At 40.3% G+C, this 15,975-nt stretch overlaps 1 protein-coding gene across 1 annotated transcript in view; it reads left to right on the forward strand.

Annotated features, from left to right (window-relative positions):
* The window catches only part of TG (thyroglobulin), a 148,073-nt gene that overhangs the window by 66,117 nt on the left and 65,981 nt on the right, over positions 1-15,975 (forward strand). The window contains exons 36-40 of the mRNA XM_021386419.1: positions 997-1,131; positions 1,780-1,944; positions 3,904-4,126; positions 7,316-7,409; positions 13,020-13,179. Of these exons, the coding sequence (XP_021242094.1) occupies positions 997-1,131; positions 1,780-1,944; positions 3,904-4,126; positions 7,316-7,409; positions 13,020-13,179 (777 nt within the window). The remainder of the gene's footprint in view (positions 1-996; positions 1,132-1,779; positions 1,945-3,903; positions 4,127-7,315; positions 7,410-13,019; positions 13,180-15,975) is intronic.

Below are 15,975 nucleotides of genomic sequence, written 5' to 3' on the forward strand. Positions count from 1 at the left end.
CATACTGATGTGTAGAAAGGAACTAAAATAATTAAAAGCACGTTCTTTTCTGAGTTTTCTTTTATTTTTTATCTGTGTGCGCAAAGTTGATGGCCTACAGATATTTTTATCTCTGAATGAGAAAATGTTTTAGGATTTTTACTTTAAATTAATTGTGAGAAGAATATGATGAATTTGACAGAACATGATGAATATTGGAATTAATCTGTATGTGCACACATGCATATATACATGTATATATATGCAGGTAACGTAGACATCTCTGTTTCAGCTATTAACATGAGATATTATGGACATCCGGCTCATGTATTCAGTGAAGTCCATGTGATGATTTTCCTCATCCCAAAGCAAACATCTAACTCAGGATGGAGATACTGCATCCTAAAACTATCTTTTCCTCCTGATAATAAAAGGAGTCTTGTGTGATTAATTCAGATGTAGATACCTACCCTGGCTGTGACTAGGTATCTTAGTGTATTATCTAAGTGTAACTTAGAACAGCAGCTCCTGTCGTATATAGAGATTTCTATTTCTGACCAGAAGTGCTTGGTCATATGCAGGATGCTTACTTGCCGTCAAAGGAGTTAGTTGCTGTGCCTGCTCAGGCACTTATGTGGAAGTATTAGGATCCATGTACTTTAATGTAATTAGGCCTGTAAGTTTTTATCAGATAGCTTTTATTTAAATCAGTGGTGATTACATGCATAAGACCTGGACAGAGCTGCTCTCAGTTTCCTCTTTAATAAACTGAATACTTTTGTAAACCTAGCTGTGCATGGCCTCTGCAAATAGAGCTAGTCTCCCCAGTCAATCAAAGCCTTTGAATGTTATATTTAAATTATTCCCAGTTGATGTAAAGGAAGGTGAAAATCTCTTGCTGGGTAACTTTAAGTGCTTTTATTTCTATTATGATCTTCCTCTGTTGTTGTTTCTTGTTGATGTTTGTTTGTTTGTTCTACTATTTGTCTCTACGATTTTCAATTAATCATTTTACAGAGTATTTGGATGCATGGCAACCCTTAAATGTGTCCTCTGCTCTCATGGATTCAACCATCTCAAACTTTGAAGCTGTGCATGTTAGCAGGGATATTTCCAACGACTTTGCCACTGCCAAAGACTATTGTCTATCTGGTAAGAAATGTTTCTCCGTAACTTTACAGAGCATATTGGCGTGTGAGAATGAAACATCAGGAAGACTTCCTTCCCTATCCCCCCATCCAATATAGATAAACTTATTTTACATATTTTTAAAGATCTCTTCTTCAGCCATTTTGAGAATACAGTAGCAAATAATGGAAGGGATGATGTCATTATTTTCTAAAGAACAGTTAAGAAGTGCTCTTGTGTGACTAGATCCATATGTGAGACATGGTAGAACCTGCCATTACTTAAAGTAACAGGTCACTGCAGTGTGTGAGGGCAGGTTGACTGGGAGTGAGGTGAAGCAGGAGTTGGGCTGTAGTCACGGAAAAGGGAATTTCTCAGATCAGGAGTCTGACCTGGGGACTGTGTGAATTCACTTGAGGTCTTCAGTGGCTTATTAGAAGATTTTTTATTTCTCTTAAAATCTGTGAGAGCAGTTCTCTTGCTGTAATGCTCCATTTTAAGGCTGATATTACCTTTGCTAGTTTGGAGAACATTTGAAAAATAATGGGGACAAGTAATCTTGTTGTTTGACCTGTTGTGAAACATTTCTTTTAAGTATCTCTTAACAATTTAATACAAATCACTTTAAGAACACATTTGATTTGTTCTTTTTCTTCATGTTTCACCTCACAGCATGTTCAAGGAACCAGACATGTGCAGTAGTTACACTGGAAATCCAGGCTTCAGCAATAAGATGCCTTTTTTACCCCGATACACAGATATGCTCTCATGGTCTGCAAGGGCACAGCTGTCAGGTTCTACTCAAAGAGCCAGCTACGTACATCTACAGGAGACAAGGTAAGAGCTGTAAGGTTATGAATGGAGGAACTCAACTGTGGAGGCCTGGGTGCAATTCTCATTTATGAGAGTGAGGAAACAGTAGATTGTTACCGAACTCCGGCGACCCTTTTCGTATTATCCTTGCACGCAGAGAACCTAAACCTGGTTCTGGCCAAATACTGCACGTAGCATCAATATGATATGCAGCAAAATGGCCTTTATTGGTAAAAGTTACACAACTATATAGTATTTCTTATCTTTTTACTGGACTGTTCCAGAAGCTCACGCAGGCTTCTGGCCAATCATATTAAATATCCCGCTTCTGACCTCTTACTTCTGAAAGGCCATATATGGAGTTGTTATACACCTTGTTATGAAAACAAAGAAGGACAGCCTCTCCTTCTTACGACACGGGTTCAAGTAAAGTAGGTTAACCAATAGAGAGCGAAACGGGGAAGGGCCTTCCGCGTTACAGCCTGAATGCCCCGTAACACGCCTAATACAACAGTAGATATAAAGTATTATGGAAGTTTCCTAGATAGGCGTCCATTATTGTTTTAGTTAGGCTGAACAGGGTGGGAAAATGTCCCCTAAATACTATTTTATATATAATAAAGAAAAAAAAAACCCACAAAATCATAACATTACCTGCTGAAGGAAATAAAGGAAATTTGGCCTATAAAATAAGTTCTGGAATGTACAAAATGGTACAACAACAAACAAAAGAAACCCACAAAAAAACAGTAACGAAAGTCCAGCTCCTTCCTCTTAATTTGCAGTCGTTGTTTCTTTCTTCTTCCTTCTAAATTCTGTGAATAACACAAAAAAATGGTGAAACTCCATTATCAATCAAAAGTCTTAAGTACTATATATTAAAGAAAAGAACAAAAGCAAAGAACAGCCACACAAAAAACACCTGAGGTCAACTTTTAAAAGAAGTGAAAATGGTTTCAGATAGAAATAGGGGTGTCCAGGGAGCTAAAGATTTTATTGTTTAGGTCTGTACTTATTTGAAGCTTTATGTTCTGTTAGTTCATTCTCTGATATTTTTAAATGCTTTCTTTTGATATGACACTGATTATATCTTTTATTAGGAAACAGGTAACAATAAGAGGAGAGGGAAAAAATATTTCCTTTTCTGTTCACTAAGGTTTCTGTAAAAAAAAAATGGCAATTAATGAGAAGCTTCTAGATCAAACTCAGTGGGAGATAAATGGATTTATCATCAAATGGAACAAAATCACCGACTCTGAAGCAAAAGCTAGTCTTGGATGTGTTTATGAACTGCTTTGGGTTTAGTCATATGCCTTAGAATTTGGTTCCTGCATATAGTATAGATTATTTTAAGAGTGGAATAGTACTTGATATCTCTTAGTTCTGTTTGAATAAAAAGATTACTTAAGATTATTGAAAGACTTTTCTTTTGTATATGTGGCCAATGGTCCAGGTAATCCTTATATTAAAACAAAAGAAAACAAAACTGATTCATACTTAGGAATATTTCATAATTTTATGCAATCAAAAAATAAGGAGATTGAGATGTAAATCTGTCCTGGTGGCAGCCTAAATGAGATGTGTTGTCTTTCTTCTCTCTGATCTTCTATAAATATTTAAAGGTTTAGTATCTTGGTCTTTAGAGTTGGGAGTGGAGGAGAATCTGAAAAATCTGAAAATCTCTTTCTTTTAGTAAAAAATTATCAAATATACATATTCATTAGCTGTCTTAATGGAAAGAAATTTTTGAGAAAGGGGTTTGAAAGCACATTAGATAAATATATGTACCTATTAGCTAATATCTTGCACAATGTGAAGTATTTCAAGTGGAGAAACAACACAATTTTATCCATGTCCCATTTACAGAAGTGGAGTACATAACTTAATCCCATTTGCCTGAATTTCAAATGGATAATTTTCATTTCTGAAATGGTGCTAACTTAAAAAAGCAAATTATTTTTTGTTTCTCTCCACCCCCATTAGATTTAGTCCTGCCCATTTCTGAATCAGATTTAGCTCCATCTGTGTACATTCCATCCCATGGTGATTTGATTGGCAAACCCAAGGCAGTACGGATCGGCTCAGAGTGGAAAAATATCAGCCAGTTCCTTGGGATTCCCTACGCTGCACCTCCTCTTGCAGAGAGGCGATTTAATCCTCCAGAACCATTTGCCTGGGAGAAAACCTGGAATGCTACCGTGGCTCGGTAAGGAATTCCTGTGATTATCTGCAGAAGCACTTGTTTCACCTAGGTGTGTGAGAATAGTGATGGCCAAATTATTCACATCTTTTCTTGCAAAGGAGACCGTAGCATACAGATGAATGTTTGGGACTTTGTTTAGTAAAAAGAATAATTTCTCCCTCTGTTTGTGAATGCATGCGAGCAAATCAAGGAAAAAGGCAGCTTTAGGTACATTGACCTGAATCTATGCATAACTGCACATATACTGTCTACCATCAATCCATTTTAATTCTGAGAGTTTACAGAATTTACAGAAAAACATTCTGGTCCTGATAAGCCATAAATCTGTGGAGTATTGAGTCAAACAAGGGACATTTTAATGCTGGTTTAACCAATTTTATCTGGCTCAGGGCCCGATTAGGCTTTTCTGTACAAAAACTCTTAGAGGGCAAATATTTGTTAAATTACTTGGTCATAGTGCTGAAGCATTATGTATTTTAGGTAATGTATTATCAGGATTCAAAACACAGGAATCATGTTAGCAGATGGGTTAAATTCCTCCAAAGTCTCTGTATCTAATGTTCCCTGGTGGGTAGCCCTGCCTCTTTGGGGCTGTATAGACACCACTGCTCATCTGGTTTACAGAGTTTAGGTTGGAGGTACTCTACAGATATAAGCTCTGTGTGCATATTTGTGTTTCATTTAGCCCTGTGACATGACTCTGAACTTTTTCTTTGGGAGACAAAAATGACAAGTTTTGAATGTGAATTTCTTAATGAAATAAAGCAAGGTTTGGGTGACACTGCTAGAAGTGTACATGCTGTGGAATGTATCAGGACTGTGGATTTTTTTTAAAAAACAAAACAAAATAAAGCAGGAAATAGAAATACAGCAGTAAATAGAAACAAGGGCCTTTCTCATAGTGTATCTAATAGAAAGCAAAATACAGAGCATACAAAACACATCTGAGTAAGCTATGCTGTAGACATATGTAGGAAGTTAATACAGGAGAACTGTTAACTGATCATGTTCTTATCAGTAAAAAGCTGACAGTTTCCTAGCAGACATCAAGAGAGAGAAGGGCTGCAAGGAAAAAAAAAATGTGAAAAACGAGAAACACGAAATTGAAGATGCAAAACAGTGAAAAGGAGAGAAGTTGATGGAAGGGTTCCATGGATGTTCTTTATAGGAATTTCCAGAAGTAAGAGCTGAGAGATGGGGTTTAGTGTCTTGAATGCTTCCAAGGCTGCTAATATCTACTAATATCTTCTAAGCTAATATCTTCCAAGGCAGCTAAAGTCTACTGAGTTCCTGTGTTATTCTATCCTGAGGCTACAGATTTAGAGATGTATCAGCTGTGAGGAAGCTGTTTGGCCCCTCCATTACTCGGTATTTGTCACCAGAAGCTTCCAGCAAAGGCTATGATTAACTGAGTGAAGAGGTATGACACTGTGAGAGTTTGAAGAGTATTTGTCCTTTGGTGGTCTCATCTGGTCGCACCTGAGTTATGGGGGTGTTAACAGCATAACCACACGAGGCACTCAGCCTCATCTACGTACATTGGAGGGATCTGGTGAGATCTTCTGTGCATGGTGATGTTAGGTTAACATACTCACCATCAGCTCTTGGTGTATGCAGAAACACCGTGGTGTCTCGTAGGACTTGAGTAAGGCTCAGCTACCTGTATGTTCTCCCACTGAAGACAATGTCTAGTGTTGCAATGAGGAAACGTTTAGGGACCTTAGTTAATGTGCTCTGTGGAATTCCCAGTGCCAGTGAAACGCTTTGCATCTATCTTCTGTTACTCACTCAAAAAAAAATTTTTTGAGCTTGGCACTATTGAGGTGCACTGAGAGAATCAGAAACACCTCAACCTCTGTGTGTATAAAAAGTGTTGACAAGTATGTTTCTTATTATACTGGTGTTGCACAGTATTTTTATCCAAGAAATTCACATTAGACCAACTCCTTTAATGAAAGAAGATAAATATTTTTAGAATCATAGAATCATGGCAGCCCGGAAGGCCAACTATGTTCTGGGCTGCATTAAAAGAGGAGTGGTCAGCAGGGAGAGGGAGGTGGTGGTCCCCCTCTACTCGGCTCTTGTGAGTCCCCATCTGGAATACTGTGTCTAGGCCTGGGGCCCCCGGCACAAGAAGGATGTGGAGCTCTTGGAAAGAGTTCAGAGGAGGGTGACCAAGATGATCAGAGGGCTGGAGCACCTCTCCTATGAGGAAAAGTTGAGGGAACTGGGCTTGTTTAGTTTGGAGAAGAGAAGGCTCTGGGGAGACCTCATTGTGGCCTTCCAATACTTGAAGGGAACGTATAAACAGGAGGGGGATCGATTGTTTGTGAGGGTAGATAGCGATAGGACAAGGGGGAATGGTTTTAAGTTGAAACAGGGGAGATTTAGGTTAGATATTAGGAGGAAGTTTTTCACAGAGAGGGGGGTGACGCACTGGAAAAGGTTGCCCAGGGAGGTTGTGGATGCCCCGTCCCTGGAGGCATTCAAGGCCAGACTGGACGTGGCTCTGGGCAGCTTGGTCTAGTGGTTGGCGACCCTGCACTTAGCAGGGGGGTTGAGACTTGCTGATTTTTGAAGTCCTTTTCAACCCAGGCGATTCTATGATTCTATGATTCTATGATTCTATGATTCTATGATTCTATGATTCTATGATTCTATGATTCTATGATTCTATGATTCTATGATTCTATGATTCTATGATTAAGGTTGGAAAAAAGCTCTTAAGATCATCTAGTCCAACCATCAACCCATCACCACCATGCCAGCTATATCATGTTCCTAAACCACTCTTCCTGTGAAGGAGTTTTTCCTAACACCAACATGGATCTGAACAAAGACTTCTGGAGAAAAAAAAAGGACTTAAAAAAAAAATTAGAAAAATATCCAACTGTTGGAAGAGCTGTGGTCTTGCCTCAGCAGGTGGCAGCCTTTCCTCAGAGTCAGTCATCAAATGAGAAGAAAATACAAAGTGTTTGGTTTTTTTTGCATTTCTATGACTGCATACAACCCACCTATTTCTTACTGAGGTGTAGAAGGGCATAATATTAAATGTGATTGAGATCCAGAATAAAAGATTTTATTAACTCAAACAGTTCATCAAAATATGGAGAAATAGCAGTGGTGGAAAAAGAATACAAGTTTTTATTGTAATATATTATATTGTAATATTGTAATAATCTAATTCTGTAGGTCAACTTGCTGGCAGCCAGGAGACAGAGAGACCCCATCATACTCTGTCAGTGAAGACTGCTTATATCTGAACGTCTTTGTTCCTGTCACCATGGTAAGTAGATGAGCAGATTTTTTTGTAGCTAAGTATTGTCTCTTTTCAAAGCACTTCTAATTGGTGCAAATTACTGTTTTCCATGTGGTGTTCACAAAGGCCTGCAAGGTTAAATTAAGCACTCTGTTGTTTTTCCTGGTGCAAAATTACTCCCTGCAGGCTTTGTTGGGAAACTGAGAGGGTAGAAAATTAAAAGGCTGGAAGAGACAAAACGAGAAGCAAAACACAAGAGGAATGTGGCAGCAAAGGAAGAGAGGCTGGGGACAGAATTGGTAATGATGTCCCTAAAGTGATATGGTGTGTCCAGTAGACAATAACATACCAATGCTTGCCAGCAGTTGAGTGACAGCGCACAGTGACTACTCCCCTGTTGACCTCCATGGAGACAAAGTTGAGGAAAGAGGGTAGTAAGCAGTGCTGAATTTGTGCCCTGCCAACACTGCATTAAAATAGGACTTTCAGAGATGACTGGGCCAATGGTGCAACCTGAGAAGCCGTCATGTAAAAACTCCTGAATTTCTTATTGTAAACAGATATAAAATAAAGCTTCATGTTAGAGCCATACTGAGATGATTGACCAAACTCCAGGGGGAGTGGGGAATAAGACACTGACCATTGTCATTGATGAGCGAACCTAGAATAAAGGAACAGGGCTTTTATTTATTTCCGCCATAATTTTCAGAAGGTGACATCAAATGATGTCTCTGTCACACTGCATGTCTGGAAAGAGCTGCCCTGGCTACCTCAGAGCTACCTCTGGCAGCAGAGCGCGCAGCCCCATGCAGGGCCATTTTAATCACTATGAAGAATAACTTTTCTCCCTGCAGTCCCAGACCGTCATTTTGTGTTGAGTACAGGCATCCTTTATTGACTGATATTGATTTACGTGATCGTTTATCGAAAACATCAGGTTGCTCTCCCAGGCAGTTTGCCATCTCCACTTAATGCTGCTTTCAAGGTAGCTTATTAGAAAGCACTGCATTTTTTACCATCTGATAGAATAAAGAGGCTTTTCTTTTCTCCTTAGTAGTACTGTACTTTAATCCCTCCTGTCTTTTTGTACAGGTGTAAGGTAGAAGCATGTCTGGTCAAGTCACTGTTTCATATGTGTCATCCTAGGAGAACCAAAACTTCTGTTTTTGCAGAAGTATCTGGGAGTAGAAGGCATGGCATTTTCCTGTTTCTTCTTGTGGCGAGTTCTGTTTTTCACTCACATACTGAGAGCGCGAGTTTTACATTTTTTTTTCCCATGGAAAGTTAAACTAGCTAAGTAAATTTCAAATGTAAAATCTCCTGGAGAGCAGCAAATGCAGAGGTTGTTCAGTAGCATTTTAAGCCTGAATAAGAGCATTATTTGGGCACTACTCCCTGCCACCAAAGGACTCTTAGTGTCAAGCACTGAAAAGACGAATAACATCAAGTCATTTTGCTTCCATAGCTACGTGTACCACATAACCCTCCAAATAAAACTGGCACTCCTGAGGTACTTTTTTCTGCCTATAACCATCAACACCTGTTGCATTACTTGAGCGTAGCTGCATTTCAGCTTGATTTGCAGAGGCTTCAAATGCAAGATTAAAGCTTGAAACTCTCTTCTAAATAAGAGCAGAAAACACAACCTCTCCCTTTCTGCTGTTACCTGCATGTGTTATTCCCATCCTTATTGTATCATAGAATCATAGAGTGGCTTGATTTGGAAGGGACCCCAAGAATCATCAAGTTTCCACCCCTCTGCCATGGCAGGGCCACCAACCTCCAGGTCTGGTACTAGACCAGGTTACCTAGGGCCCCATCCAACCCAGTCTTGAACACCTCCAGGGACAGAGCATCCACAGCCTCTCTAGGCAGCCTATTCCAGCACCTCGCCACTCTCTCTGTGAAGAACTTCCCTGTGACATCACCTCTTGTGTGCTTAATTCCTTAAAAAGTGATCCTGTAGTATTAAAAGCACTGCAGGTTGCCTGTTTCAAATCTATCCCTGCCTTAATTATCACTCAGTAAGTGCTCTATTAGAGGTTTGAAGAACCATAGAATTGTAGAATCATTAAGGTTGGAAAAGAATTCTAAGATCATCAGGTCCAACAGCCAACCCATCACCACCATGCCCACTAAACCATGCCACACAGTCCCATACCTACACATTTCTTGAACACCTTCAGAGACAGTGACTTCACCACCTCCCTGGGCAGCCTGTTCCATTGTCTCACCACTCCTTCTAAGAAATTTTTCCTAATATCCAAACTGAATCTCCCCTGGTGTAACTTGAGACCTCTCATCCTATCACTAGTTACATGGGAGGCCTACATTACAGGCCTACCCCAAAGCTGGTTCTGAATTATCAGACTTTCAGCTGACTTGTAGCCTCTGTCCCCTTTGAGGCCTGGGCACCTGCATGCATAAGATGACAGCGGAGCTGCTGATTTCCCCCAAAGAAATCCCTTGCTAGCTAAGCTGTCTGGAGACATCTGTGTGTGCCTCAGCTGGAAGTCTTTGTACAGAATTTACACCTCGAAGTTAATCTGTCTGCATTTCATTGCTGGATACCACACAAAACCTTGTGCTGGGCAGTTGCCACATGTCTATGAGGAACGTGGTGGCCCACAACAGCCCAGCAGCCAACTGTGCTGTGCTAGAGCCTTGCACTGGTACTTTGACTGAGTTAGTAATCAAGTGATGGTTTAGACAAACTTATATGCACTGGCACAGACTACCCAGAGAAGCTGTGGATGCCCCATCCCTGGAGGCATTCAAGGCCAGGCTGGATGGGGCCTTGGGCAACTTGATCTGGTGAGTGGCCAGCAGCCCATGGCAGGGGGATTAAAACTATATGGGCTTAAAGTCCTTTCCAACCCAAATCTTTCTATGGTTCTTTGATGGTGAGTGTAGAAGCTGCAGCTGATACCAGAAGGCTTTAGTCAAGGGCTTGTGTTTCCTCTGCTTTTACGCTCTTGCACCTCATGGATTCTACTGCTGAGAACATGGTGTAAATCTACTTCTATTCCAAATAAATTATCCAGCAGCTGATGTATAGTACAACAAATTAATTGTCTAGTAAGTACATACAGAGAGAGATAATATGAAATGTCTCATTTTGTGAGGCATAGTTCAATTACAGCATGCAAAGAATTGTGCTGTTCTCTTAAAATGGCTAACAAGAAATCGGAAGGCAGTTGTGGTAAATAGCCTTCACCTAAAATCCCCAAATCCATGAGCTCTGAGACTGCAGTCCTTTGGGATTAAAGCTGAAGTTATATTTCATGAAAACATACCTTTATGTAGAAGAGGTATCTGTCATTGCTCAGTGCAGACTAAAAAGGAAAATGCTTCATCCAGGCACTGGGTACAGCCCTAGTGCTACATCTTCCCCTAAATTGCTCCATATGTGTTGCATCACACTCGGTTTTGCCCTTTTTATCTCCAATCTTCAGCTTCTTATCTTTTCATCCCAACAGCATTGCGTAAGATTGTTCAGTGTTCTGTAATTTGTGCCTTAGAGGGCATGTGGAGGTCAGAGTGTGGTGGTCCCACTGTGGACATGCGGGAAATGCCTATTTCCAACCTCGAGTTTAACCACGGTGAGCGGATGACTGAGCAGGCTCAGCATCACGTTTCCTGTGGTCTTAGCTGCCATGGTTCAATGCAGTCATATTTTACAATGAATTTCCATGGGAAAACAAGTTCTTTGCTTCCCCTCATCTTTCTGTCCATGCTTTGTGCCATGCAGAAATGGGAACCAGTGACAAGGCACAGTGAATTAAGTAATTTTTCCGCGGAATCAGTAGTTCCTTAAAGCTGCACGTTTCAGTTCATGCACTTTCTGGGTTTTCCTTGGTAATCTTTCAGTGGTCATAAGAGGCCTCTGAAATAATTATCCAGATAGATGAGAGAGGGAGAGAGGGGAGGTAGCAGTTCTCTATCAGTGCACGGATTTGTGACCAGTTAAGGGCAGTGAGAACAGTTTCCTTCCTGTACTTTTGCAGGAGGCTACAGCCATTGCTTCTTTGCTGCTCCTCTTAGAGTACACCTAGTGGCATTTCTGCTGGAAACCACTTTTTCCAGAGCAGATGTGCTTGCTATATTTAGTTAAGCTCCTTCCAAAAAATTACAGCAGCAAAGCTCAATGCCCTCTAGCTGTAGGAGAAAACAAACCTCAGATGTACTTGGTGCTGCTGCAGGGGCCACCAGCCTTTCTTTGAAAAACACCAACAGCTGCCAAAGCAGAAAGTAAGATGTGTGTGTATGTGTGTTTGTGTATGTGTGCCACACTACTGAGGCCCTGAGGAGGGTGACAGGGATTGAACATGCTAAATGTAAAATTGAGGTTGCACTCGAAAATAAACCTTTCTAGCATGGGAACAGGCTACATTGCTCTTTGCAGCAGGAAGGGGGGATAAAAAACAACAAAACATACACAAAACACCATATGTTTCACTGGTATGTCTTCTGAGTGTCATTTTTTATGGGGTCATAGTCTGCTGGGATGCACTGGAGCCTCCTGTGCAGTTCTGCTGTTGTACTTTCTGTGCACTGGCAGCCCAGCCACAAGTGTTGAGAAGGGTGCACACAGATGTGGTGCTGTTTTGGGAAAAATCATTGAATCATAGAGTCATAGAATCATTAAGTTTGGAAAAAAACACTATGATATAGTCTAACCGTCATCCCATCACCACCATGCACACTAAATCATGTCCCTCGGTGCCACATCTTCACGTTTCTTAAACATCTCCAGGGATAGTGACCCCATCACCTTCCTGGGCAGCCTGTTGCAATACCTCACCGCTCTTCTGAGAATAATTTTTTCCTTGTATCCAACCTGAACCTCCCCTGGTGCAACTTAAGGCCGTTATCTCCCATTCTATCACTAGTTACCTAGGAATAGAGGCAGACCCCCACCTCACTGCAACCTCCTTTCAGCGAGTTGTAGAGAGTGATAAGGTCCCTCCTGAGCCTCCTCTTCTTCACACTAAACAATCCCAGTTTCCTCAAGCATTCCTTATAAGACTTACACTCCAGACCCTTCACAAGCTTTAAAATCCTCAGTTTCTGAGGGAAATTGAATTGGCTCTGAAAGGAGCAGCAGTCCATTATAGTTCCTTCCTATCCTAGGAGACTGGAGCAGAGGAAACAGCCCTACACAGGTATTGAGTTCATCCTGCTCACAGAGTCAAACTAACAGGACATTTCCTTCTCCAGCTTCCCTATTCCTTGAACTGAGTGTTTCTGTAAAGAGGACATGTTTCAACAAAGAAAAGCCTACCAGGTGGTCACTGGCCAAATCAGTGGGATAGTCTGCCTTGAGATAAACTGATTCATTGAATCACAGAATCATTAAGGTTGGGAAAGACCAAGATCATCTAGTCCAAACACCAGCTGTTAGAAAAGCATAATTGTGCTATTAGGTCTTCTTTGTACAGGATACAGCATGCAGGATGCTCTTAAATGGTGTGAAGTTCATTACAGACAGTTTATGCCTAGTCTTGTAAGCAGAGGTCCTGTCATTATTCTCAATGTTAGAGAATATGAACAGCTTAGATAATTTTAATTGGAAAGATTGTATTCTCATCAGTGAGTTGGCAACAGGAATACTGACTTTGTTATTTGTCACTGCAGGTCAAAAACATGGCAGTGTTGCTGTTCTTCCACAATGGAGGGAGTGACAATGCTGAGGCAGGAAAGACGATCATAGATGGCTCATACCTTGCTGCGATCAGCAACGCAATTGTTGTAACAGCAAACTACAGGGTTGGTGTTTTTGGCTTCCTTAGTGTTGGTAAGTCATGGATTTCTAGAATAAATGCAACTGTGGGCTTAATTGCATTTTATAACAGTTATGCTTAAAAAAAAAAAACACAAAACTTAGGACTTTTTAGAAGTCTGTATCTTTGACTGTATTATGGGGGAGGAGTGGAAATGGCCAAGAAATAACTGCAAAGGGAGTTCTGGCTCCCTCTACCTGGTGGGCAATCCTTGTTCTCTCCCGTGGACACATTAGTAGCTGTATATCCTTTAGGAGATTATTTTTTTCCAAACTTGCAAATGCCAGACCAATATACTTTGCCACGTAACTCTTCTGAATATTCATCATTGGCAACACTATGAATTTTGCCTAATTTGGGGTTATTGCTGCAGCTATTTGTCATTGTTCTCCTTTTGTCCGATTTTGTTCAAAGCTCACTCTCAGCAAAGCTTATTCTTTAACTAGAGAGTTCACAGCAGACTCTTTACTCATTTTTAGATGTGAAGTTGGTGATAGGTGTATCTGGGGAAAGAATCACTGTTTTCATCACTGCAAACCGGATGTTTATGAAAGTGGTGCTGTGGCTGCATTCTGGCTAGAGTCAAATGAAGTGTGGATACATGTTGAGCAAGCTTCCATTACGCAGTACTGCTCACGCATTACCCACTAACCTCCTTCAGCCTTGTGAATCTCACCTAGGTTTCTTGCTAAGTGGAAACTGCTATCTGGACTTAGTATTACATAGCAGTGTTTATCTTAAAGCCCATAGCTGAAGTATCAGGATGAATTTTCCAACCTCTTTTTCATGTGGATAGTTCCTTTTGCTGAAAGTCTTGGATGAATCCTGATCCACTGGAAGTTGTCCATCATTTTCAAAGAGGAAAGAGTCCTCTTAGGATTTGGGTGACACTAGAAACTAGGTTGTTAGAAGCTCCTGAAATTACTAATGAAAGTCATAACTTGTAAGCAATATCATTTTCAGTGTCCAGCTAAGCAAAGTACAGAATTCTCTCCTGTTGACTTGCCATGAATTGCAAAACTGGAAATGAAGGGTTAAATTGAGGTCTTTGGGGGAGGAAGGACAGAGAGAAAAACAAGAGATTTCCTTTTTTTGTTGCTGTTGTTAGTCCTGCTGTTGTTTTGGTATCCTACTGACAGAGCTTTTGCAGGGAGTTAAAACTCACTCACACTTCTGAATACACTGAAAGTCTAATTTGATTTGCTGTCCACCATTAATGTTATAAATGTGACACATTCTTACTAGTGACCTCATCTCTGGCTTTGCACCCAGAAATGTTAAGATGAATTGCCAGTGATTTAGATGGCGAGGGATTAGAGAAGATGGCCATGTCTTTTAGGCCTGATTCTTCTAAAAGAGACCACGAAGTTATATGAAACAGGATCTTCATGTCTAAATTTAGCACCATTGTTTTTCTCCACTTTAGTAATAACAGAAATGCGTATGTTTGACATTGTCTGCTTCCTCCTGAACAGCAGGGTTTTTTTTTTTTATTCTCCTGTGGCCCCAGGAGTGTAATTTTTTTTTTGTAAAAAGACTGCTCATGAGATTTATACAACAGGCTGTGACTCAAGGAGTGAAAAAGATTCACTCAAGAAGTGAAAGGACAGATTTCTTTTAGTCTAAGTGCTGTGGATGCCAGTGCATGCCCCAGTTCCCCAGCATGGTAGATTTCACAACCTGGTTGTGGTTTTTGCCAGAGCAGAAGGAACTAGTTGTATTTCCCTCCTTGGTATTTCTCTTTAGCATACTGGTAGCAAGGCACATTGTGTGGCTATAACATTTACATGGATTTCACATCCTCTGGGGAGCTGTCAGGATGCTTGCAGCAAGCTCTTAAAATTAGGTTTCATAAGACAGTCCAGGGAGGATTTATTGCCGTTGCTTCACTCTGGTGGCTTGACCTGATCAGCTGAGGCTATAGCTATAGGCAGAAGTTAGTAATTTCAGAGCCATATATTTAGTTATTTGCTGTACTTCTGAAAGGAGAATTACAGTGATGGCTGTTGTGATGTGGGTATCTTTAAGACAAACAAGGCTATCAGTAATCTGGCCTCCACTACATTCTGTTCTGCTACTTAAATCAGCTGCGATGTCTCAGTAATTCATTACGGAAGGCATGCAGAATCTACTACACAATGTATGCATTCCACCACTCTGCCTGACACAGGGTTGTCTGTCCACAAAGTGACAGATTTTTATTCCACTGCCTGTTCATTTCCTTCCCTATTTCCAGAGTTTACTCTTTAAAAGTGAACCATTTGATCCTGGCAATGGAATAAAAAGATAGTTTCAGCTGTGTTTCTATTCCTGGCTTTTCTTCCTTCTGCTAGGTTTTTCTCTAGTTTTGAATGTGGAGAATTCTAAACCATTAAAAATAAATGGCCCATTGTGAATTAAAATGAAGTAGATAGTGAATGAATAATCATTTTTTCTTTCTCTTGGAGATTGTGTAGGAATTACTTACCTGTGCTTTTGTAGATATAAGCCTAAGCTGGCCTTGGGATTTGCATCATTAGATGTTTTCAGTGTTATTTTCCTATTAATTGAAAGACTAGCTTACCACGGGCTGGTGTGGAAGATAAAGTCTTTCCAGTGGTGATACCTAAACGTTGGGAATACATGATTAATTATTTTTTCATTTATTTTCATGGAAACAAAATCATTAATAGTTATAATTCATATATCTATCAGTTGTACATCAATCTCAAAGTATTTATATGAAAATATTATAAATTAGAAAATATTACCCTTAAGTGTGGTTAAAGAAATCAAAGATGATGTGACATATAATTGGTTAGGCAAGGTAG

The sequence above is a fragment of the Numida meleagris genome, chromosome 2 (genome assembly GCF_002078875.1).
Source record: "Numida meleagris isolate 19003 breed g44 Domestic line chromosome 2, NumMel1.0, whole genome shotgun sequence".
NCBI lineage: Eukaryota > Metazoa > Chordata > Aves > Galliformes > Numididae > Numida > Numida meleagris.